The following is a 25,727-nucleotide window of genomic DNA, read 5'->3' on the forward strand; positions in this document are numbered from 1 at the left end:
TAGTCCAACTCTCCAACCACTACACTATACTGGCTCTTTTTTCAGTTTGTTCCCATCTCACCTCTGATGCTAAACTGTACTGCAAATGGTGTGCAGGACAGCTGTGGCATGGCTTCTTTGAAGCTGCCTTGCGGACCAAATGCAGAAACCTGGCAGGCCTGAGATTCACCATAGCTGATCTACTGATTAAATCCATTTAAGCCTGGAAGCCTAGTCATTAGAGGTGTTAAACGAGGAATTTAGCTGCTGGCTGTGCTCTCCAAATCAGCATCTTTACAGCCTCCTAGAGATTCCCTACCACCACCTGCAAACCAACTGATCTTATTGTACACAAGGGGACCGTATCCTGCATTGTAGTGTGCTCCATCAGCAAAGCAACTTCGCATGTGGCTGTCTCCATGGAGACAGTACATGGTACTCGCCTGGCGGATGGAGGGGAACTGGGGAAACCCAAAGCTGTCTGCATTTTTTTCTTTCCTGGAGCTGAAGCAGCAGCAGCAGCAGCAGCAGCAGCAGCCACTGCCGATGTCTGTAAGATATTTTGGTGCTGTTTGGCTTTGGATGGGGGTGGGTAAAAAGCCCCCCTCCTCCAGCAAGTGCTAATCATGCTTCTGAATCCCTGAGAAAAACCTAATGTGTTTTCCCCCTTCTTTAATGGTCGTTATCTGTTTGTTTTGCATTGCTAACTGGTGTCTGTACCTATTAAGAGGACAGCCAGCATTGTGTAAGGTCTTGATTGCAGATTAATTTTGCATGCATATTCTGGACAGCATGGCAATATTCCATTGGGGATTACGACTTGGAGTGGACTAGCAGATCTATTTGGTTCCCTACTCACCCTCCACCCCCTTCCTCTGCCCTTGAGAAAGGCCCAGTTCGCACACAAATGCACATCACTCAGCAACCTACTGATGGTTGAGCGTGTGAATGGTCTCCCACTTTTGTGGGAGATCCAACACTCCACCCATTGTCATATAATCATAGATTGTAGAATTTGCAGGGACCCCAGGAACCATCAAGACCACCCCTATGCAATTCAGGAATCACATCTAAAGACTCCCTGAAAGATGGACACCTAACCTCTGTTTCATAGTCTCCAATGAAGAAGAGTCCACCACCTTCCGAGAAAGTCTGTTCCACTGTGGAAAGTGCCTTGCCACCAGGAAGCTTTCCCTAATGTTTACTTAGAATCTCTTGTCATTTGAATCTCTTGGTTAAGCTGGAACCTCTGGTAGCTGTGGAACCACCATAGAGAAGGACCTTTCCCTTGTTGGCCACCCAACCACACCAACCTAGGGGATGGGCACACTGGGAGACCATCTGAAACAGAACTTAAGGTGCAAGCAGGATGGTGTGGGAGCAGGTGCTCTCTGTGATGGTTGGTACCCGTTGCGAGGGAGGTAGGGCAGAAGGCAGGGAGCCCAACAGTAGGCGACACCAGGGCCAATGGCAGGCAGAGCCAACTAGTTCTAGTTTTCTCCCCATCCTCTTTCCTCCTGAGAAGTTCAAGGGGCAACACTTACACTAAGGAGGAGGAAGCTGATAGGCAGGGCCACCCCCTGGACTGGTTGTAAGAAAGAAAGCAGGTAGGTGGGGGCTGGCTGAGAGCAGACTAAGGTTGGTGGGGCAGTTCCCTCAGTTGTCCTAATAGACCAGCCTCCACTCCAATGAATGGATTGGGCCCATTAATATACTATACAAAAGGTTTGTTGCTAACCAAACTGTTTACCATGCAGAACAGTGGTTATAACAGAATAGTGACTGAGTGGATTCCGTGCCCAACTACATCTTTTTATAGCATGTTCAGGTCAGACAATGAAAAACAAATTTGCCAATTGCACTGCTTGGCTCCTGGACAGGATTATGTTCTATCCCCTTCCCACTGACCCACCTTGGAAGAAGGATGCTTAGAGCCCCCAGACAATTCAGAAGGGGTGGGGATTTCCTCAAAACAAGTGCCCCTTGTTGCTTTTGGCCAAGTTTGTTTCCATAGCCCCCTTGCTTAAAAACCTTTTGATTCTGCCCTCTGACACGAAAGTATGTAACAGGGAGAGGAAACAGCCTGTGGATCATAACAATGCATTTGATGACAGAAATCCGGCAACATTCTCATTAAGACTGCAGTCCTATGCAACCACTTTACCTGGGAGTTAGTCCCACTGAAACACAATAGAAATCGCTTCTGAGCAAACAAATTGCGCTTTCAAGTTGTGGGGAGGCATAATCAGTAGTTGGGATCAGAATTCCCGTTCTGGAACATGCACTAGGCAAGTCACTCTCTCAGCCTCAGTTTCCCAGCTGGGAAATGGGTATGTCAATTACCTATTGTGGTCTAGTGGTTAGAAAGCCAAGTCTGTAGTGGATAACATCAAGTACGAATCTTGAGAATCGCGAGTGGGGAGAGTGCTGTTGCACTTGGCCCCTGCTGGTTGGTCACTGCAAAGGCAGGATGCTATCCTCTGTGAGTTTCTGGCCCAATCCAGCAGGGAATTTCTTAGTTCTATCTCCTCTGTATACCAAATGTAGAGAACTGCAAATAGGAATAACACTGTTGCAGTCAGGTTCTGCTTGCAGTCTTCTCATTGGGGGCACCTGGTGGCTAGTGTAAGAACAGGATGCTGGACTAGGTAGCCCATTGGCCTGATCCAGCAGCCAGGCTGTTCTTATGTTCATGGTTAATGGTCTGGGATGATGGGAGTTGTAGCTAAAGGGTGGACAAATATGTCAATTTCAGCTTCTCCTTTTTGCAATCTTAAGCTGAGATCGCCATGTTTTTGCATCAGTTTGTGAATTCATTATTTTCTAAAACTGCCAGCATTTCAGTGCAATTTCTCTTAATAAACATGTTGCAAGTGATTTCTCCTAATGCAGCTGGTGTGTAGGGACCCGTTAGTGAGTCATAGCCTGATCCAAGGCTGGGCACAGCAGGAGCATTGCCACCATGCAAATATATAGTGGAAGATTAATAAATGGGTCTCCAAATACATGTTTGGGTTAGAAGTGGGTCCTAGGTCTGAAAAGGTTGATGACTGCTGCCTTAATATACTGCATTTTATATGTTATTTTAACTAATATAGTCAATTCTATGTCACTTTCCCCTAAGATGAGGCATTTTTGTAAACATTCTTCGGTTGGCAAACCACACTGCAAAATTTGGAAGAGTGTGAATTCTGAAGGGTTGCTGAGGTTTGGTTTGGTTTGCATATTATTTGAGAAACTGTGAATCCTTGTAGCTTCTCATTAAAATTCAAACTGAACTGAATGTATCCCTAGCCATAATCTGGCAACATCTGGAGGGCGATCAGTTCCTTCATCCCTGCTTGAGACCGAACGATGAAGGCATCTGTGCCATTTGCAAATGCAGTGCGTGTTTACAAAACTGGGTGCGAATAACACGTACATTTTTTTTGTGTGGACAATGCACCGTATTCGGGAATCTCCCTGGCCTTGAACAGGTATGAATTATTCAATCTTCTCTCCCCACTCACCATGGTGCCCTTGGGATCTAAGGATGTGATCCTTTGGAAAACAATAAAAGGATGCACTGCGGAGAATGGTGGGGGCCGCGGGTGATGGTGGCTGCGTCGACCACCCCTCCCCTCGACCCCCTTTCCAGCTCTCCTGCTTTTGCCTGCAACGGAGGACTGCGGGGAAACCGCTGGGTCTGTTGCCGCAGACTTCCAACAGCCAACTGAAGGCGGGGGGGGGGGGGACACCCAAACCTGTTGTGCCTTTGGAGGCAGACATTGCAACGTCTTGGTGCGATGCAAGTGCCAGGCATGTAGATGAGTACAGGGAGCTGCATGCAGTAGGTGCTTGAGCAGCAGCAGAGCGAAGGGACGGCAGGGCAGCCGGGAAGTGGGTGTGAGACGAAAGGGGAGCACCCTACACGCTTTGCCCAGAGAGGGGGCTCTCCCTCTCTCTCTGCGTGTGTGTGTGTGTGTTTGTCTTTGCGCCTGGACACGCACACGGAAACCTCTCCCTGCTGACTCCCCTTTGATTTGCCAAGGAGAGGAAATAAGAGGAAACCTTCGCTTGCAGCAGTTACAGACACAGCATCTCGTTGATGAAGATGCTTCCACGGCAGTAAGGGTATCAGCTGCAGGGACCCGGAGGACTTTGGCTGGAGAAAAGCCAGAACTCTGGGAGGTGGACAGAAGGAGGAGGAGGAGAGTCTCTCACCCTGCTGGAAGATGGAGGCCAAACCTTTGTTCAATATGCAGAAGGCGCTTGTGCAGCCCTTCCAGATGTGCATGCTGGATATTCCCCTGAGCGTGCAGGACGACGACGTGAGTATTGCCCACGTGCTAGGTGGGGGAGCTTTGGGGTGGTAGTGGCGGCAGAGTTTGGGCTGCAGAGACTCTGGGTGCTTTGGGGTGGCAAAGGGCTCGTTCCACTGCCTGGTTTTCTTTCTGTCTCAGAGGGTTCCTGAGTTCTAATAGTTGAATCTTGAAGCTGAATGTTGAAAGATTCAAGGCAGATCAAAGAAAGGACTTCTTCAGACAGCTGTAGAACTCGCTCCCACAGGAGGCAGTGATGGCCATAAACTTGAGTGGCTTTAAAAGAGGACTGGACAAATTCATAGAGGAGAGGGGCTATTGAAAGCTGCTGTTCACAATGGCTGTCCACCGTTAGATGCAGCAGTGCTTCTGAATGCCAGTTCCTGGAAACCACAGGAGGGGAGAGGGCTCTTGCACTCAGATCCTGCTTGCTGGTTTCCTATGGGCATCTGGCTGGCAGCTGTGAGAACAGGGTGCTGGACTGGATGGGCCATTGGCCAGATGCACATGGCTTATGAATTTTGGGTGGAGTGATGGAAAATCAAAATTTCATATACATATTGGTGGATGTGCATCATGCTCTTGGGTAAAAGATATTCCCTCTCAGTTAGATCCACCTCCCGCTCCATTTGACTTGCTCTGATGCCCCATGCAGCATTTGCCCAAAGCACCATGCCTCTTGGCCAACGTTAACTTAGAAAATTACCAAGAAGCTCTGAGGGGTAGCGTGGACCTCTGTAACAGCAGGTGTTGTTCTGCTTTGAAGTGCCGTCGTATGAGAGATATGGCTTTACTCTCTTAGAAAAGAAAGGAAAGAAAGCCACTGGAAAGGTTTCTTCAAGAGCTTCCTAGGTTTGTAGTCACTACCTGAAGTGTGCCGTAGATTATGGAAACCACGAATGTGCCTTGCACCAAGTCAAACCCTCATTGGTCTGCCTAGCTCAGTCTCTTGATAGCTGTCACTGGTAGTGCCCATTCAAGTGTCAGACGGGGGGGGGGTGTCTTTCTCAGACCTAGAGATGCCATTGGAGATGGAACCTGCAAAGCAGATGCTCTATCATGGAATACAGCCCCTTGCCCTAACAATAGTGAGGTTCCAGTCCTCATGTTTCTGAAACTGAGAGCTGATTTAAGTAGCTAGCTGCCTTATACCAAGTCAGACAATTGCTGCATCCAACTCAGTACTGTCTACACTGACTGGCAGAGGTTCTCTAGGGTTTCAGGCAGTGGGTCCCTCCCAGCATACCTGGAGATGTCATTGGGATTTGAACCTGGGATCTTTTGCATGCAGAGTAAATGCTCTCTACTACCTAGCTTTGCCTATTTCCCCCTGAGTGTGCCGAGTGTCACTATTTACTTCTGCAGCACTTGGGAGCATTCCCGTTTGAGCTGCTTGGAGATGGGCCAAGACAGGGTGGTTGAGGGAGTAGAATTTCAGAAGTGGAATTATGTCCGCAGAGCAGAATTGTCCCTCCAGGCAGAGCTATAAATTACTTTCTTTTTGCTGGATCCTCTGCTGGACTCTCCTCCAAGCTTTGCAGCATTCTACTGGTTACTGCTATATGGAATCCAGCTACTTCCAGCCCCAGATCTATCATGGTTATTAACTTGCAAAAATCCATGTCATTGTAATGGTGGGGACAGGTGTCAGGAGGTGGTGGTGGTGACAGAGGGAAACCATGCATTTCAGTAAACTTCGGGAAGAGGGGAGTGCAATATGACTCCATGAGTGCTCTGCATAAACACACATAGTGTGCTTTTCAGGAAAGGCATGGCCAGCATCGGGGCAGGAGGAAGTGAATGTGTCCATTTCAGTTTCTCGTTTTTCCAATCTGAAATTCAGTTTTTGATTTGAAAAAACAAAACAAAACCTAGGGGCTACGATTCCTGCTTGTTCCGCTTGCCAACCCCGCCTCCCCTCCAGCCCCTTTGCCAACTGCCTGTCCCCCAAACCCCCTCCTCATCCACTTCACCTACCCCCAACCTATCCCCTCACAGTTTCCCACAATCGCAATCCCTTTTGAAGGAGGGGAAAGTACTTTACAGTTTGCCAAACTGCTTTGTGGAGCACCTTCCCCAGCTGTTAAAAAGCTCGCTTGGGCGACCTGTAGTGCAACTGTAGCATGATGACAGCCTTACATTTTTATGTATACAGGAAGAAGAAGAAAATACTTTCATCAGCATTTTAGTGTGAATTCTTCCTTTTTTGTATGGAATTTTACTGAATGCAGGTAACTCGCAATTCAGCTTTACACACTTGGCAAAAAAGGAGGTAGCAGAAAGAGGGTGGGTGTCCAGGAAAAAAGACTTTGGCATTAGCAGTCCCACCCGCTATTGAACCCAATGTGTTTTGACTTTGTGCGATTCTGTCTTTACGTGCTATCCTCAGAATGTAAACACATTTTTGCATGGCATTTCCCCAAACATGACATTGCTACTTTTAATAATGTATGCTTTTTTTAATGCACACTTTACTTTACCATGTGCATTTTTTAAATGCATGACATGACTGGACAACTGCATTGCAAAATTCAGAGAAGGAATTTCAAAGGATGACTCTATGTTCTGATTCATGTATTGTTTTGGCAGGTGAAAATTAGAATGGAAGCGAATATCTCTCCCCCACATCAAGAGTAGAAACACTAAGATTTCCATGCACCTATTCAGAGGGAGGGCAATTATTCTTGCCCTCTCTCTGAATTGGCTCTGTAAAAATACCATGTGAAATATGGCAAGCAGCCAATGCAGGACAAGATCAGTTTTGGCACAGGGCATATGAAAACCTTTGACTTTTGGTTTGGCTGTACAGAGTTCTCTGGGAAGAGGGGTTTATTGTTGAACCACCCTGGGAATTGTAGCTCTGTGTGAGGAGGGAATAGCTGGTCTCCTAACATTTCTCAGCACCCTGTACAAACTACAAGGGTCTTAGGGTTATTTTGGGGTGGCGCGGGGGGGGGAGGGGGAAGCCATGACTCTTTAAAGTGGTATGATACTTCTCTAAATGTATTATGCAGGTGGGGCCTGTGTTTTGCTACGAGGGTCCTCCTTTAATAGATGAAATTAGAGGAGTGAGAGAAATATGCAGGCAGAAGGAGCTAGATTCAATGTCTGGCATCTCCAGTTCACTGGAAAGGGCAACAGGGACACCCCATACACCCACTTCCAGTTAGAATAGATGACAATGAGCCAGATGAGAAAATAGTGTGACATCATAAAAGGAAGCATCCTATTCTTGCAGAAGCACTTCATCATGCAAGGGTGGGGAAAGCTGGCAGGACAAACAGAGGAGAAACATCAGGTCTAGGGGCCAGTGTGGTCATCAAGGCCTCTCTCTCTGGCTTTTTGGGACTGTCTATAGGCCATGCCCCCTCTGGAGCCACACCCCTCACCTGCTTCATAAATTCACATTATTTGCTCCACTCACTTTTGCCTCTGGCCCTGCCGACCACTAGCAAGTGGCCCCTGGAAGGATGCATGCCTGGATGGAAGGTAGAGAGAAAGCTGTGTGTGCAGAAATTTACATATTGTACAAGAATTTAAAAATCGCATTAGCTGTTTGGCCCACATGTGCCTTCTGTTCTGGCCTGCCACAGGTCATGTGGCCCCTGGGTGGTTGTCCACAAAGGAATATGGCCCTTAGGCATGCAAAATGTCCCAGTTTCCATCCCCAACAGCATCTCCAGGCCCAGGGGTGGGAGAGGCTCCTGCCCCAAATCCTGCAGAGCTGCTGCCAGACAGTGTTGCCAGTACTGAGCTAGATGAGCTGATCAGTTTAACTCAGTATAAGACTGGTTCATATTTATATTAGCCCTTTGTTTAGAACCATGAGGTCTGGAACCTTATGTTATTTTTGGAGGAGGTCTGTAATTTAGTGGCAGAGCAGAAGGTTTGATCCCCAGTGGCGTTTGCAGGTAGGGCTGGGAAAGAGACGCCTTGTCTGGAAATCCTAAGGAGCTGCTGCCAGTAAGTGTACAGAATACTGAACTAGAATGGTCTTACTCTATCTATAAAGAAGCTTCCTATGTCCTTCTGCAATTCGTGCTTTTCCCTCCCCCGCCCGCCCTGCTCTGTAAGACAAAAACATAATGCATAACAGCATGACATCACTAAAAGCCCAACAAAGAGTTAATCGACCCATAACTCCCTGTTTGGGAGACAGGGTGGGTCAAGCCCTAAGCCACCCAAAGGGCTATCAAACACCACACAATGAAACTGTTACTATAAATAAAAGCAACTTTTTACAAAAGCTATCATTAGCAATACCTCTTGGGCTCTGGCTGGCTGAGATCATGGCAGCTGGGAGGATACCTGGCAAGTTGCTGATGACAGCACACCTGTCTGGCTGAAGTGTGGCTTGGCTATGCCTTTCTTACCACAACATTGGATGGTCTTGCTGCCATAACAAAGTGCTGCGGCTTTCTACACAGATAGATAGGTAGAGCCAGAGACCATCCTTCTGGTTTGGGATCAGAATGTGCTGGGTGGTATATTTACAGCATGTCAAGTAGGGCGAGATCACCATTAGTTTGTGGGATGTTAATTCTCACCCAGCAAAACTCTGGAGCCAGTTAAACCTGGTTCAGTGCCGGAGCCCACAAATTAATGCTTAGGTTTTCCAGGTAAACCATGCAGGCTTTAAGAGTCATTTGCCGAGGGCGAGCAGAAATTACCTCCAAGTGATCAGACAAGGGGATATTATGGTTCTATGAGAATAGCTGCTGCCAACCACTCACAAATTATTGCAGATTTCCATGTTGAATATACATGGACCAGTTCCATCTAAAGATGGTTGAGGAATCCAGCTTTCTGTATTCTGATGCTAACTGATCTGATCTGTGCCTGCTGAGCAGATCAAAACCTACCTAATTACTTCACATATATTTCACATTCCTCAAAAGTTCCAATGCTCAGAGTATCTCAAAATAAATATTAAAAATGCATATCTTGAAAGAGAATGTATGGATAACTTGCATGTGTGGGTCCACACATAAACACAAAATCACATAAAGCCAGGAACACCCGGAAACACACAGCCCTACCACCAAGAAGGAGGGCTCTGTGAATCTTGTGGGAGGTAAGTGAGAAGCCTCACTTACTGGCCTTTGAGAAGGAGGTGCAAAGGCTCTAGGACAGGGGTCGGCAAAGTTCACCTCACCTGGGCTGGTTCACTCCTGTGGAGATCGCTCTGTGGGCTGGATCGCATCTGCGCAGATGTGGTTTTGGGCATCTCTGCAGAGGCGATTTTTGATGCCTGAGTATGTGCAGACACAATTTCCAACACTATGCAAGCGAGTCCCCGCTCTGCACTGTGCCGGTTCAGCACAGCATGTGGGGACTTGCCAAGCGGGTGGCTCGGTTCAGGGGTGGCTCGTGGGCCATTTAAACGACCCCCGTGGGCAGCCTGTGGCCCACTGGCCACAGGTTGCCGACCCTGCTCTAGGACCCTCCCAGACCCTCATGTCAACTTCCCAAAACCAGGTCCGCAAAGCACTGCCTAAAGGAGCATGAGATTCGCGTTACCTGTATTTAGACACACATTTTTCTAAGGATTATTTTTAAAATGCAGATTAATGTGGAATGTGGAATGAGACCAACTTTTGGTTGAACTAATGCCAAAAGTTGGAATGAGGCTCTTTGCTTCATCCATAGTCCCATTCTTCCACATGATGAGGCTGGTAGAATGCCCCAGAAAGAGAAAATGGTAACAGCTACACCCTGAATCATAAGGACATCAAAAAAGCCTGGCTGCTGGATCAGGCCAAACACCCATCTGGTCCAGCATCCTGTTCTCACGGTAGCCAACCAGATGCCCCAAAGGGAAACCTGCAAGCAGCAGCACTCTCCCCACTTGTGATTCCCAGCAACTGGAATTCAGTGACTGGCTGCCTCTGATAGTGCAGGTAGAAGACAGCCATCCTGGCTGTTCAGGATGGGAAGGATAAGGGAAGAGAGAGAGAGAGAGAGAGCGCGCATTCTTTGGGAATCAACCCTGACAAAGTTGGTGTTGCAGAGACAGGATTTGACATGAATCCTTCCATTCCATCCTGAGCTGGTGGAAGTTGTAACTTGCTTCGCTGCGCTCCCAATAATAGGTGATTATACAACTGTTGTATAAAGATGTGAGAGGACAAGATAGCAGGAAGGGGGACGGGGAGGAGGAAGAAATGAGTGGTGAAGCCAGGAAGAGATCATCTTTTCTCGGCAAAGCCAGCACCACTAGAGTGCTGTCTCAGCAAGGAGCTCTCTGCCAGCTGCTGATTCACCCTGCCATGTCATGCTCCTTAGTTCCTGGAACCTTTTGGGAACATTGCTATGAATCTCTCTTTTTCTCTCTCTCCCTCTCTCTCGTAATGAGATGTTAACTTTTTGAGATTGTATTAATTATTTGTGGGATTTATTTACTTTTTGTTTAAGGCCATGTTCACACCCTGAGCTTAAAGCACGATGATGTCGCTTTAAACAGTCATAGCTTCCTTCAAAGGATTCTGGGAGCTGTGGTTTATTAATGGTACTGGCAGTTGTTAGGTGGTCCCCTCTTCCCCCTGCCAGAGCCATAGTTCTCTGAGTTCCCTGTGAAGAGGGATTGGCTGTTAAATTGCTCTGGAAATTGTAGCTCTGGGAGCGGAGGAGGGGTCTCCAAACAACTCTCAGGACTTAAGGCGGGGTGGGGGGGGAGGAAGCCATGACTGTTTACATTTAAAGCTCCATGATACCACATTAAAGTGCAAATGTTATCTTATTTAAAGCTCTTTTTTAAAAGAAAAAAAAAAGCATCAGTACTCACCATGAAGTAAGTGCCACATTTTTAACATGGGGGGGGAGGTGCCAGTACTGTTATCCTTTAGTACCCCCGAAAAAAGCACTGGCCCTATTGATAGAAAAGCAGAACACAGATATTAAACAAAAGCAAACTTCCACACACACACGCACTCCTTTCTATCTTTCATCCAAGGAAGCAGGAATCCTTATCAAAGTTTAAGAGCACATTCCAGCCAGGCAAACACACTCAAGGAAGATATGGCTTGGGGAAGTTCCAGGGGCTAGACAGAGAAACCTGGAGAGCCAGATTTGGCCCTCTGGATCAGAGGTTCTTCACTCCTGCATTATTTCATTCAGGTAGGTACATAATGGATTGTGGGCAGTACAAAGTAAAAGGCCCATGGAGCCACACCCAAGGCCACATCAGATCCAGAAGCAACTCACGTGACATTATTATTAGTGGAGCTATCCAATGTGGGCAGGGTTGATATTTTGTGGGCAGAATTATATGTGGACAGGGATCCAGCCAATTTCTGGCAGAAGCGCTTCCCATGCCACATGCCATCCAATTGTATCTCGCAAGGCAGAGAGGGAAATTGAAGGGTGTAAAGAAGAGGAAGATGTCACAGGAGGTGAAAGACTGTTTTAAAATACACACAAACCAGCATAGGAATCTACCTTGTAAGTCTGTTGGTGCATCTAGCTCAGTATTCTCTTCACCGACTGGCAGCAGCGTCAGATGGGTCTCCCCCAGCCCTATTTGGAGATGCTGGGAATTGAACCTGGGACCTTCTGCATGCAAAGCAGATGCTCTGCCACTGAGCTACGGCCCTTCCTTCAGCAAAGCATGAGTTATTTTAGATTTTCGTGCTACTTTCCTCCTCGTGCAGGCAAGAGGGAGTGGCAAAATAATTGGGGTGGCCTGGAATCTTGTGGATTTGCTCTCTGGCTGTACTTCAAAGGGCAATTTTTATCAAAAACTCATTCATCCTACATGTCTCTCTCCCCCTCCCCCGCTTGAAACAGTGGCCAAGCTTGGGAGAGAGTAGTTAGGAGAGTTCCCTGATCCAATAACTTGTTAAGGCAATGGATCTGGGTTTAATCTTGTTGAAGTCAGTGGACTAAGCTGCTTTAAATCCTAAAACTGGGGCTTATCTCCTTTGTGGAATCACCTAGAGGAGAGCGCCCAACTTTGGCCTGATTTTAGTAACTGTTTAAGGCTGCATACACACCAAATATTTAAAGATTTCTCTCTCTCTCAGAATCCTGGGAACTGTAGTATATTAAGAGTGCTGGAGATTGTTCTGCAAGGGGTGAAATGTACTTCCCAGGATTCTTGAGGTGTGTGTGCTTTAAATGTGTATGTTGCCTAAGACAGTTCAGATCAGTGTATACAGTATAAAAATTCAGAATGTCAACTTTCTTGAGAAAACAGAAAAGAAATGGTAAAATTTGATACAGGGAAGGGAGCCTATGATAACACATAATTCCTAGGCAATCATACATAGGAGTCATTTTGTATGTCTCTAAACAGAGACATTCTTTCATCTCATTTATGTGTTTATTTATAGCTCACCTTTTTCTCTAAGGAGCCCAAGGCGACATGCAAAGTCCTCCCTCTCAATCCCCACAACCACCCTGTGAGGTAAGTTAGGCCGAGAGAGGTAGTAACTTGCCCAAGGTCACCCAGTGAGCTTCATAGCGGAGTGGAAATTTGAACCCTGATATCCCAGGTCCTAGTCTGACACTAACCGCCACACCCCACTGCTAGGGAATGCTACTGTCTAAGGCAGGGGTAGGCAAACTAAGGCCCAGGGGTCAGATGCGGCCCAATCGCCTTCTCAATTTGGACCGCGGACGGTCCGGGAATCAGCGTGCGTTTACATAAGTAGAATGTGCCCTTTTATTTAAAATGCATCTCTGGGTTATTTGTGGGGCATAGGAATTCGTTCACTCCCCCCCCCCCAATAGTCCGCCCCTCCCCCAAAGTCTGAGGGACAGTGGACCAGCCCCCTGCTTAAAAAGTTTGTTGACCCCTGCTCTAGACCAGGGGTCGGCAACCTAAGGCCCATGGGCCACACACAGCCCATGGGGGTCGTTTAACCAGCCTACGAGCCGCCCCTGAACCAAGCAGGCGGCTCAGCGAGTCCCCCCGCATTGCACTAAACCGGCGCCATGCGGAGCGGGGACTTGCTTTTGTGGTGCTGAAAATCACGCCTGCGCATGCACAGATGCCGAAAATCACAGCTGTGCAGGCGCAGGAAATTGTGGGTGTGCACGCGATCTGGCCCACGTAGGGTTGTCTGCTTAAGTGAACTGGCCCAGACAAGGTCAACCTTGCCGACCCCTGGTCTAAGGTTAGGAATGGGGGGCTGGTGACCATCCTCCAACGCCATCCTCTCTAACCATTGCAGGCACAGATGGGAATTTTGCCCACAGACACCTATGCCACAACGAACCCAATCAGTCTCTAAGGTGAGCACCTTGTTAGAGACCCCAGCAAGACGCAGACTAGGGGAGAGGGTCTCTAGATCCTTCAGTAGCTGAAGGGATTAGCTGCTGGCAGATCGCCTTGCTGAGGGCCCCTTCCCATTGTCCTCTTGGAATCTGCAAACACAGGGAAAAACAATGGAGAGATTTCCTGCCTTCATCTCAGCAGGCTGCTAAGTTTCAAGATCAATCATCATTACTCAAGCGGCAGCTTGGTTAACTCTTTGCCTTCCCAACTCTTAACTCTGGTGAGTCTGTACCTCACTAAGAACAGCCTTGCGGCTAGATCTAGCCCAGTACGTATCCTGTTCTTGTAGTGTGCATCCAGTTCCCTGTGGGAAACCAGTGGTTTGGCCTTTATAGAGGAGCGGCTTGTTTTTCGATACATTCATTTGGCATTTATCAACATACAAACAGTAAACATAGATAAGCAGACCGTGGAAAAACGAGAGGGAAATAATAGTACACAGGCTCGGCGGGAAATCCCGAGGTCTGCAGAAGAAGAAAATATGTAGACGGGGAGAAACAGAAGGGGTCTCTCTCTCTCACACACACACACAGCCATAAGACGCGTGCTCCGCAACCACAGAATGCTGGAGAGGCGAGGGGAACTAGGAAATACGGGAGTGGAATACAAAGGAATGGAGCATCTTGGAAGAGGCACGACTGGCTGGCTGGCACTAACGCTGAACGAGGGCATCCCACGTTGTAACATTTGGTTGAAGTTCCTATTTGTTGTTAATAATTAGTAACAATAAGAATAATGCCAAGCAGTTAACAACAACAACAACACATGCTTCCAGTAGGGTTGTCCTCATAGCTGTCAACATTTCTCTTTTTTTAAGGGAAATTCCCTTATTCTAAATAGGATTCCCCGCAAGAAAAGGGAAAAGTTGACAAGCTATGGTTGTCCTATTAGTCTGCTGCAGATCAAGTAACAAACAGCCGTGTTGTACCTTTAACGACATCCAGATTTATTGTTAGCATCGTCTTTCTGTGGCTTAAGAATCCAGGCTTCTCTGAGATGTGAAATCTTATCCTTAGCCTCACGGTTATAGTGGGGAGTGGGGGGGGGGAGAGAAATTGCAAATAGCAGGCCTGTTTTTTCTTTATTTAAGAACTGCTTATCTTGTATACACTTGAGCTTTGCCTACACGTGTCACGGGCCTTCCCTCCGTTACATCTGATGGCCTTTCGGCCCCTCTGTTTACCCTCCATCCTACTTCTCAATAAACCCGTGTCTATTTGCCAAGCCACAGTGATAACCCTTCAATTCATCTGCGCGCAAAGCAGCTGCCGCAATAAATCCTTGAGCCTTTTAAAGTGCCACAGCTTCTGTGAGTGAACGAGTGAGGTTGTGGTTAATACTAATATTAGGATTATAAACGTTTCTCTCTCTCTCTGCAAAATAATAATAATAAAGTTCCAGCGGCGCTCTCCTTCTCGGCCTGCAGAGGGCACGCCTCTGCTTTCTTTCCTAGCCTCTTCCAAGCGGGAGGGGAATGAGAAGAGGAAAGGCCTCTAGGCTCTGGTTCCGCTTTCGCTTGCCTCCCTAGCATCACCACACCGCCTTTTCAATCTTGCTCTCTCACTCTATCTCCACCCCTTTCCAAGCGGGTGACATAAGGGCTTGTGAGTGGGCGGATCAAATTTCCCCAGTGTGGAGAATGATGACTTGAGAAGGAGCCGCTTTGCTGCTGAGCTCCAGGCGTAAAGGCGCAAAGAACGCGCGCTCTCTCCCAAGCCCAAGGTGCGCGTAGTTTGGAGAGGGGACCCTCCGAGCTCGTGAACTGGCGCCCCTCCTCCTTTAGCTCAGTATAATGGAAAGTTAGCAGGAGTTGAACCCTCTATTCTCGCCGCTCCATGGTGAACCTCATGTGGTCAGAGCTCCTGCAGGATGAACGCCCCAAAGCAGCCGCTGCCGCAGCCACCGCAGGAGGAGGCGGCGGCGGCGGACGCGGCGGCATCCTCAGCCCGGAGAAAATGTTCGAAGGCTCCCGCCGGTTCCGGAGCTTGTGGGACGGGGTGAAGCTGGAAGTGGCGGCCGAGAGCACCAGCCCCGTCGTCTTGCACAGTTTCACGCAGCTGGATCCGGACCTGCCCCCGCTGGAGGTAAAGACCAAAGTGTTGGGGGTGTGGGGAGCCCCATGCGCCGCGGGGATGGAGGTGGCGGGTTGATTATACGGCGTGTCTCGCTCGCTTTGCATGAATTTCAGGTAAAAAAAATTCCGCCTGTGCGTGCTTACTCGGGAGTAAGCCTCCGCTCAACGGGGCGTGCGCCCAAGCAAAAGCCTGCAGAGGCTTGTAGTAACGGGCTCCCAACCAGACGACTAGTTCTCTTCCCTCCGCCTCCGCCGTGTTTCCAAGACATGTTTAATTTAGGAGTGAAGCCTGACCGCATCTCTCTTCGCTTTTTTGTACCGCGACCGCAAAATCCCAAGTTTTCTAGTTCTGGTGTTAAGCGTGGGCACGCGGAAGGGTGAATGTAGCGCTGGGGGTCCCACCAACAAAGCTGTTTGAAAGTAGCTTCTCTAGGAGGCGCCTTCCTTTTTGTCTTTCGACTGGTAATTTAGGTCCGTTTCTGATTCTACTCCATATACATACATTTAAAACCTATTTGAAGCATATCTGGCTGCTCACAAAGAATCCTGAAGATTGTAGTTTAAGGATGCTGGGAATTGTAGCTTGGCGAGGTTCTCGGGATTCTTTGCAGGAAGTCCTACGTTTTAAATGAGTGTTGGATGGGCTTTAAATTTATGGTGTTAATCTGTTTCATTACTGGTGTGCATGAGTGAGTATATGGGTCATTCTCTGCCTCTTTCCCCATTTCATCCTAACAACAACCCTGTGAGGCAGGTTAAGTGGACTGCAACTTCTTTTCACACTACTCCTTGTTTTACTCATGCCACAAAACGATGGTGCTTCCAATTTAGATTGCATTATTGAAAGATTTGGCAGATTTCAGAGGTAGTTTCGGTGGCTTTTTGCCATGACAGCAGTGGCTACTTCCAGATTGGGGTGTGTTGTGTGTCTTAATATAGCCACTCCACTTACATTGGATATTGAAAATAGGCCACTAGCAGGATTTTATTTTACTGTATAGGAATTCCCATGGAAAAGTAAATCTAAATTAACGGGGGGGGGGGGGAGAGAGATACAGGTTAGTATTTTTAGGCCAACAGTGTTTTGAGCATGCTGTGAAAAATGTGCATGTATAAGGAACACTGATCCCATAATATGTACAATAAAATGCAGCATTCATGGTAGTATACCATTGATTATTATATGGCGAGAACACTATTTTGCATGCAGAAGGTCTCTGGTTCAATCCCTGCAATCCCTAGGAGAGATTCCTGGTCTGAAATGTCAGAGTTGCTTCCAGTCAGTGTAGACAATACTGAACTAAATTGTCCAGTGGTTGAACTCTGTATACGGTATCATCTTATGATGTTCTCAATGAGAGAGCATCTGCTTTGCATACAGAAAGTCCCAGGATCAAACCCTGGCATCTGGTATGGCTGGGAATAACCCCCTACCTAAAGCCCTGGAGAGCTGCTGCCAGTCAGTGCAGACGATACTGAGTTAGGTTTACCAGTGGTCTGACTCTGGATATTCAGAATGATGAGGACTATAATCTTACTCTGTTCTTAGGAGGAAAGGCTGTTGCCCATTGGTAGAGCAGCTGGTTTGCATGCAGAAGGTCCCAAGTTCATTCTCCAAGTAAGGTTGGCAAAATGTCCCCTGCCTGAAATCCTGGACAGCTGCTGCCAGTCAGAGTAGATAGTATTGAACTAGATAAACCAACGATCTGATTCTGAACAAGGGAAACATTCCATGTTCCTGTCCTGTACAACGTCACCTGAAATTGCGGCACATCATGCAAATAGGGGGGGGGGCACTTTCTCTACATTTGGGTTTCGGGTTTTAAAAGAATGAGGGAGGATATGATGGAACTTCGTAACCTTATGAATGAATCAGTGAACAAATGATGTACGTAGTACAGGCAACTCCCCATTTACATGGGGGTTAGCCACTGTGCATTTAATTGAAATTGTGTATATTGGGAACACTATTGAAAAAGCCTGCAGACACCCTGGAAGCCCTTGAAAAACTTTTTTTAAAAAATCAATTAAATCCACTACAGTCGCTCTTTCCAAACCTCCTTGCTCAAACTCCCAACTCTCCACAGGCCAAAGGTTGGTGCAAAGGCTCTTGGGATTGCTAGATGCTATTTTCTTTCCATTTTCACACGCTTTAAGGATAATTTTTGCCCCTTTTGTGCTATTTTCAAGATTGCTGCAGTGTGCGCATGTGCTGTTGCACTTGCCTTGAATGCGTGTAAATGGGGAGTTGCCTGTATAGAAAATGACTTAACATTTGAACTTGCTCATGGATTTTATTTTATTTGTAATAAGCTCAGTCAGTATGAAAGTGAAGTCTTTCCTATTAACTTGGGAAGCTGCCTTTTACCGACTATATCTAGTTCCTTGGTTAATGTATCTCATTATTGTCTGCACTGGCTGGCAGCAGCTCTCCAGGGTTTCAGGCAGGGAGTCCCTCCAGGCCCTACTTGGAGATGCTGGGAATTGAACTTTCTGCATGCAAAGCAGATGCTCTACCACTGAGCTACAGAAATTCCCCTTTACAAAAAGCACAATTGGTTTATCTCTGTCTCTCTCTAATAAAAACATAAGGCTGTCATCATGCAGCTCCCACTGGAGGATTTGTAATGCCATATCACAACCCTCAATTTGCATGAATTTCAGGTAAAAGTGAAGACAGTGAAACTATAATTCCCATGGTTTTTTAAATATATAGAGAGAGGTGCTTAAATGTGTGGTGTGTGTGCAGCAAAAGGGTCACTGGCCAGGCAGATGATCTTTGTTGTTCCCTTTCCATCTTCCATAGATATCTGCATTTCCCTCCTGCTCACATGATCGCTTTGGGCTCAACTGGTCAGGCAATTATCTGTGTGGCTGGCAAGCTGCCAGGTTTGAGCATCTATTAGGAGAGGCGCTCTCTGTGGCGAGAAGTGCAGATCTGGCGCCTTTAAAGGATTTAATGAATGACAGCGAGCTTCCTGTTGCGAACCATTTTTGTGCCTTCTGTTCTCTTTGGAGCTGCTTGCCTAAAGCTCTCCAACCTGGCCAGGGATTTGGAGAGAGCCTGTAGCATCTTCTTCCAATGCAGAGAAAATCCTTTGCTGGGTGGGTCATGACTTATGTCCAAACATCTGTATCCATTGACTGTGGGAGCACCAGAGTCTCTCTGACATTCCATTACAGGCCAGTCGAAGCCCCTGTCAATAGCACGCAGAAGGTCCCGGGTCAATTTTTGGCATCCCCAGGTAAAGCGGGGAAGGTCTCCTGCTTGAAGCACTTGAGAGCCACTGCCTGCCAATGTAGACAGTACTGAGATAGATGGACCAATGATCAGATCCTATTTAATTCAGCCTGTTTAATTCTTCAAAACAGTAAGAATTAGAATCTTACTTTATTTTAGGGGATAGGCCATAGCTCAGTAGTAGGACACATTCTTTGCATGCGGACGGTCTTGGGCTCAATGCCTGGCATCCCCGTGTTAGGCTGGAATGGTTGCCTGCTTGCAACTGGAGAGCTGCTGCCAGCCAGTGTAAAACAGTGCTTACAGCAGTTCTCTTCCTATGACACTGATGCTATATTGAATGAGCTTTTTTCATTCTTGGGACACACAGCTTTTATCTTAATTGCTTCCCTTCGCCAAACTTTTTGCAAAGAGTTAATAAACCAGATCCAGTTTCCTATGCACACAAGGCTGCCACCCACCGCCCCTGGTTTCATTCTCTTGGAGGTTGGAGCAAGAGAGATTGTTGCTGAAAATCCATCATCTGTTTCTCATTTCGTGTCTGGCAAAAAAGTATTTCCACCTCCCAGATTTCCTTCGCTGGGCTAGGAGGAGCCTTGAGAGGTGTGGTTTCAGAAGAGAGGCCAGGAAAGTTGGGTAGGGTAGGGGGAGAGCCAGAGCTTTTCAGCTCCCTCCATTGCAAGGAAATAATGATTGAAAGGGTGGTGCAATCATTCCAGACCACCATACCTGCTTCTCCTTGCAGGCAGGAAAGAAATCATGTTTCGCTAACATTGGGCAAGTCTAGAGCCACATTTATACCATACATTTAAGGCACTATGATACCATCTTAAACAGTCATGCCTTCCGCCACAGAATTCTGGGAGCTGTAGTTTGTGAAGGGTGCTGAGAGTTGTTAGCAGATCTATATGCCTCTCACAGAGCTACAATTAATTCACAGTGTTAATTGTTAAGCCACTTTTGAAAATTGAAGCTCTGTGAGGAGAACAACTCCTAACAACTCTTGGCACCTTCAATAAGCTACAGCTCCCATAATTTTTTGGGGAAGCCACGACTCTTCAAAATGATACTGCTTTAAATGTATGGTGCAAATGTGGCCATGGTAGATGGTAGCTACTTAAGGTTTTTAAGAAAATAATGTTTTGTCTTGGGCTGTGTATGCACCATATATTTAAAGCACATTTCTCCCACACCCAAGAATCTTGGGAACTGTAGCTCTTTAAGAGATAAACTATAGTTCCTAGGATTCCATGGGAGACTGCTTTAAATGCAGTCCTCCTGAACTCTTACTGCCCCAGCTGTGCTTTGCACTTTTCAGTTGTGCTTTCATGGATTAAGAAATGCCTTGCTGGATCAGACTTAGGGTTCATCAGCTGGCTAGAAGCTCCCAGAAAAGCTCACAAGTGGACAAAAGGCAGCAACTTATTGTCTGCACCATCCCCTCCACCAGTGTTTTGTAATTGGAGATATACTGCCCCTAAATGTGAAGGCTTGATTTAGTTATCAAAGCTGAGTGGGGGGGTTGAACCTGGGTCTCTCAGCTCCCAGGCTGGCGCTCTGACCTTAGACTCTGCACTGCTGATAAACTTTAATTAGTTCTTTAACTCCCCTCCCTCCTAATTTTTTTTGAAACTGAGAGTTTGCTGCCTATCAGCACGTAGGGCTTAGTGGGCTAGGCATGGAGGCAGACACTCCCACATGGCGGAGAGGCAACAGGTTATTTTTAAATAACAAAAAGCTCTGCAGGCCTCAGATGGAAATTAAGAAAAAGGGGGGGGGGGGAATAAAGCACAAGTAATCTGTCCTGTTAATTACCAGGGATGCAGGCGGCAGAAATTGCCCCAGGGGCCTGATCTGCACAGGCTTGCAGCAGCTTTTTGTCAGGAGTGTTCGCAAATAACCTCTTCTTCTTTTAATAAATAAATGCAGAACCAACTCCGTTGAGTACAAGCTGGAACTGTGATGAGTGTTCAGGAGTTCCCCTCTGTGATAGTCTCCTCTCCCCTTTGCCACCCTATCCTGTCATATTTGATGGATGGTGTGTGTGCTGTGTATCAGGGAGCTTTGTGGGGGAATACCCAGTTCCAGGCTGCGGGGGGGGGGGGGGAGCTTGGGCAAAATGTGGCCCCTGCTTCCTCTGTAAGTTGCCCCTGGTCACCAAGAGTACAGCCACCTGGACAGCAGAGAGTAGCCAAGCTTTGCCACTCTTTAAAAATTTCCCACAATGCCCCAGAGCTGGATAGGCAAGAGTACTTTGAAACAGAATCCGTGGGCCACATAGACCGTCGTCAATTAAAGTGTTCCTCATATAGACAATTAATATATACAATTGAATGTGTATAATTAGTAGATTGAGCCCTTTCAGGGACATTGAGTCCATGTCAGAATAAAAAGATGGGATATAAATAATAATAATAATAATAATAATAATAATAATAATTAATAATAATAATAATAATTTAGAATAGTCAAGTGTCTCTCAGAAGGGCAGCCCGCCTGAACTAGAGAGCCCCAGGCAGAGAGGCCTCGCCAAGTCATGCCAGCCAGCCAGCCAGCCCACCAATCAAAAGGTGGGGCCTCGAAATTTGGCACCCGTCTCTCCCCACTGGTGGGTTTTCAAGTGCCCCAGTCCCCCTCACCCACGTACCCTCGCGTTGTGGGCAGCGTGTTAGACCACCCTGTCCCAGACCAATGCTAGGGGTGTGTGGGATTGTCATGGACAGAGGCATGAATTATTTTTTTCGCAGAGTCGAGAAGTACTTATCTAAGCTTGCAAAGATACAATATACGTATATACAAACAGACCCACACTCTTTCTTTGTCTCCCTCTCTCACACAAGAAACAATATGTTTTGCAAATTTGAATTCAAAACCAATCAACCTTCCACTGTTTCTCATATGTATTTTTGTGTGAAAAATCTGACATTAAAAAATCTTTCTGTGAAAACACACACACACACACACACACACACAGAGAGAGAGAGAGAGAGAGAGAGAGAGAGAGAGTTGTATCCATTGTTAGTCCTACACAGAATAAATGCATTGAAATGGATGGATATGGCTGGTTTAGGTTCATTGATCTGAATAGGTCTACTCTGGGTAGCACTTTGTTGGATACAACTCACTCTATGTTTCTGTGTGAAAAATCTGATGCAATTGCAACTTTGAATTCAAAATCTCTCATATATTTACACATTCTTACAAGAACACATTTTAACAAATTATTTATTTCATAAAATTAAAACACTGATTGATTGTACAAAAAAAAAAACACCCCTCAAATGGGTTTACAGAGAAAAAGGGGGGAAATGAAATTGTAAAAACAGTTTAAAAACGACTTGTTAAAAAATTCAGGAAAAATTAAAACCAGCAATGAACTAAGATGAGATTAAAACATGCACATCAACGTTCTACATATCTTTTGTCTAGGCTAGCGTAAAGAAAAATGCTTTTAGCACTTCCTGACATTGATGGACACACAAAATATACATTCAGACACATTGTGTAAGAGACGGGGGGCGGGGCGGGGCGGGGAGAATGAGAAATGACATCAGAATGCAAATGTGAGTTTGAAATATCCTGTTCAAAGTTTGGCTAGCAAAACTGACAGACTGAGAGCATCCCACATATTCACATTGGCTTGATAATCTCATAAGGGTTGATATTCCTTACTTGCACTGCTCTTTTATTGCATGTGCAACTGTACTCATTTTATAGTTTTCTTTTTCATCTTTTGATCTTTTAATAATTGCTCTCTCTGTTTTTATATACTTTATAAAGTGAAATATAAAACTATCTCTCTCTCTCTCTCTCTCTCTCTCTCTCCATTTACCTTGGGGACATATTCATAGTTTTAGCAACCCACAAGTTATCTTCTCTCTCTGTCTTTCTCAGATATAGGATTTCCTTTCAGGTGTTTTGACATCTGTGTTTTTTTCTCTGCACTCTTGCAAATGGATGTGAGAGGTAAAAATAGGTGTATGAGCTTGAAGTGCAGAATTGTATTCCAAACATGCATATCAAATTTCATTCCTGTATCTCAGTCCTTGAGAGATTGTTGTTGTTGTTGTTGTTAATATTGGGTTCATATTGGGAGGTCCTTAAGGTATTGTGGTTCTGAGCCATTTAAGGCTTTATAGGTGAAAACCAGCACTTTGAGTTGGGCCCAGAAGCTTAATTGGCAGCCAGTTGGGTCAGGATCAGTGTAATATGCCCAAACCATCTTCCCTCGGTGAGCAGCCTGTCCACCAAATATTGTGCCAGCTGAAGTTTCTGAACTGTCTTCAGAGGCTGCCCTACGTATAACACGCTGCAGTAATCTAACCTAGAGGTCACCAGAGCATAGACAGTTGTTAGTTTATCTCTGTCCAGATTACCTACCTACACACACAAACACTCTTTGTCACCCGAACAAGGTAACCTTAAGCCTTTGCTTTGCCAAATAAGTCATTCTGATTTTCCTGCACACACAGTCTCCTCTGTAGGATTAGGGGTATGTAGAAGATTAAGACTGCCTGTTTTGAAACAAGCTAAGAAGTTGAACTCTGAGGACTGAGGCATTTTAAATCTGGATGGCATGACTATACAAAGGAGCGGCTCCTTAATCTGTGTGATCCTGCTTTTACTAAATGGATACCCTAGTTAATACAGATTAAGGCACTGTTTATCTACAGAACCATTTATCTTCCCACAGCTGAGCCCAGGGTGCTGCGAGTGCCACAATTTCATGTTGGCGGGAAGACACAGAAATGGATTCTGAGAATAATGGCTTTCATTTTAGTTTTTAAAAAACAAGTTTGAAGCTGTGACTTTAAGAGCAGCCAAAAAAGTGTTTAAAATTTAAACTCTGTCCTACTGCTACTGTGTTCTACTTCCCACCTAAATGGGTTTGGGGTGGGGGATTGACTAGTTTTACAGTAGTTTTCTCACTTGTTGACTCAAAAAGAATCTGCTTCTGCAACACATCCCAAAGGAGAATCACCCACTCTTGTGCATTTCTGCATGGTTTGCTCAGTTTGGGTTAGGTTTTGCTTTGGGTTTAGGAGGAATTCTGTATAGCAATGACTCATGAAGAGACTTTACAGAAAGTCACATCTGAAGGCAGGTCATTTTGTCATGTCTCCTTGTTAGGAACGATTGAACAATCCCATTGTGGAGATTCAACAGGCTAACCCTCATCTAGCAGAGGCTGATTGGAAAGGAACATGCCTCAGGGCAATACATCAGACAGAGACACAGTGGGAAACCTCATGGGTAGACTCCCATCTGCCTTTGCTCGTTGAATTAATGCCCTTTTATTTTTCAGACTTATCTGCCCTTTCATGGGTGGCTTAGTGCCAGGAATGCTTCTCAGCTCCTAGACTCATCCCCACCCAACTCCAGTTTGCAATCCAGAGAGCAAATGTCACCTTTTGACATTTCCTAGATGGGTAATAGTGCCATCTCATTAGGGGCAGGACAGGGACTGCACAGCAAACTGAGCAGGAGGGTCCCCAAGTGCAGCAGGGTCCAGGTAGTCATATTTTTAAAAAAAGATGAATTATTGCATATAAACAAAGGGTGCCCACCCCAGTAAGATCATTTAAATCCAGACTCTTAAAATCCCCTTAGCGACATCACAGCCCAGTGGATGAGGAGCTGGCTCCTTCTTCCCAAGAAAGCTGTGCCAAGGGAGACCTGTCACTCACAGTGAGGAGTTCCCTGTTAAGTTGCTGGGCAGAGTTTGGAGGATGGAGTTTGGAAGGAGCTTTTACATCCTCCTCCTGTTTCTCGGCAGTTGTCCCCGCTAGGTGTCCATAGAAGTGCACAATACCTTTCTGGGTGTGCTAACTAGGTTTGAGGTTTTGCTTTTGTTTCCAAATAGGATTTATGACTGGATCGGCATCCCTGCGAACCAAACCATTTCCCCGATCCCTTCCTTGGTACTTTTCCAAATGCAAACAGGCTTTCGCCTAATCTGGGACCATCCAGAAGGGATTTCAAGGGTCACCTATTCCAACCTCCTGCATTGCTGGAATCTCAACTAAAGCATCCCTGGTAGATGACCATAGTAATAATAATAGTAATAGTAATAGTAATAGTAATTTATTACTTGTACCCCGCCCATCTGGCTGGGTTTCCCCAGCCACTCTGGGTGGCTTCCAACAAACATTAAAAATACATTAAAATGTCACACATTAAAAACTTCCCTGAACAGGGCTGCCTTCAGATGTCTTCTAAAAGTCTGTTGCATATTGCCTTGACATCTGATAGGAGGGCGTTCCACAGGGCGGGCACCACTACCGAGAAGGCCCTCTGCCTGGTTCCCTGTAGCTTTGCTTCTTGCAGTGAGAGAACCACCAGAAGGCCCTCAGCACTGGACCTCAGCGTCCAGGCACAACGATGGGGGTGGAGATGCTCCTCTGCTTAAAAACCTCCAAGGAAGGAGAATTCACACCTTCCGAGGGGGTTAATTGTTACAGTCTAACCCATGGGTAGGAAACTAAGTCCGGGGGGGGGGGGGATCAGGCCCAGTCGCCTTCTCAGTCCGGCCCGCAGACGGTCCGGGAATCAGCGTGTTTTTACGTGAGTAGAATGTGTCCTTTTATTTAAAATGCATCTATGGGTTATTTGTTGGGCCTGCCTGGTGTTTTTACATGAGTGGAATGTGTGCTTTTACAGAATTTAAAATGCATCTTTGGGATATTTGTGGGCCATAGGAATTCATTCATCCCCCCCCCTTCAAAACATAGTCTGCCCCCCCCCCACAAGGTCTGAGGGACAGTGGACCAGCCCCCTGCTGGGGGACCGACCCCCACTGGCTTTCGGTGCCATTTTGCAGCAGGAACAGGTGCAGTTTTCAGATTTTGCTGTAGG

At 46.4% G+C, this 25,727-nt stretch overlaps 1 protein-coding gene across 7 annotated transcripts in view; it reads left to right on the forward strand.

The window, feature by feature from the left end:
- The window catches only part of RALGDS (ral guanine nucleotide dissociation stimulator), a 94,948-nt gene that overhangs the window by 19,534 nt on the left and 49,687 nt on the right, over window positions 1-25,727 (forward strand). Inside the window, exon 1 of one of the 7 annotated variants that reach the window (XM_083721373.1) lies at window positions 3,793-4,289. The exons of 4 other annotated variants lie outside the window; for them this stretch is intronic. In XM_083721373.1, the coding sequence (XP_083577499.1) occupies window positions 4,194-4,289 (96 nt within the window). In that variant the 5' untranslated portion in view covers window positions 3,793-4,193. Of the gene's footprint in view, window positions 1-3,792; window positions 4,290-15,103; window positions 15,642-25,727 lie in introns of those variants that run through there. 2 more of the 7 variants (XM_083721372.1, XM_083721371.1) reach the window with 2 other exon arrangements.

Source organism: Podarcis gaigeae, assembly GCF_964106915.1.
Source record: "Podarcis gaigeae genome assembly, chromosome: Z".
In the NCBI taxonomy this organism is placed as follows: Eukaryota; Metazoa; Chordata; class Lepidosauria; order Squamata; family Lacertidae; genus Podarcis; species Podarcis gaigeae.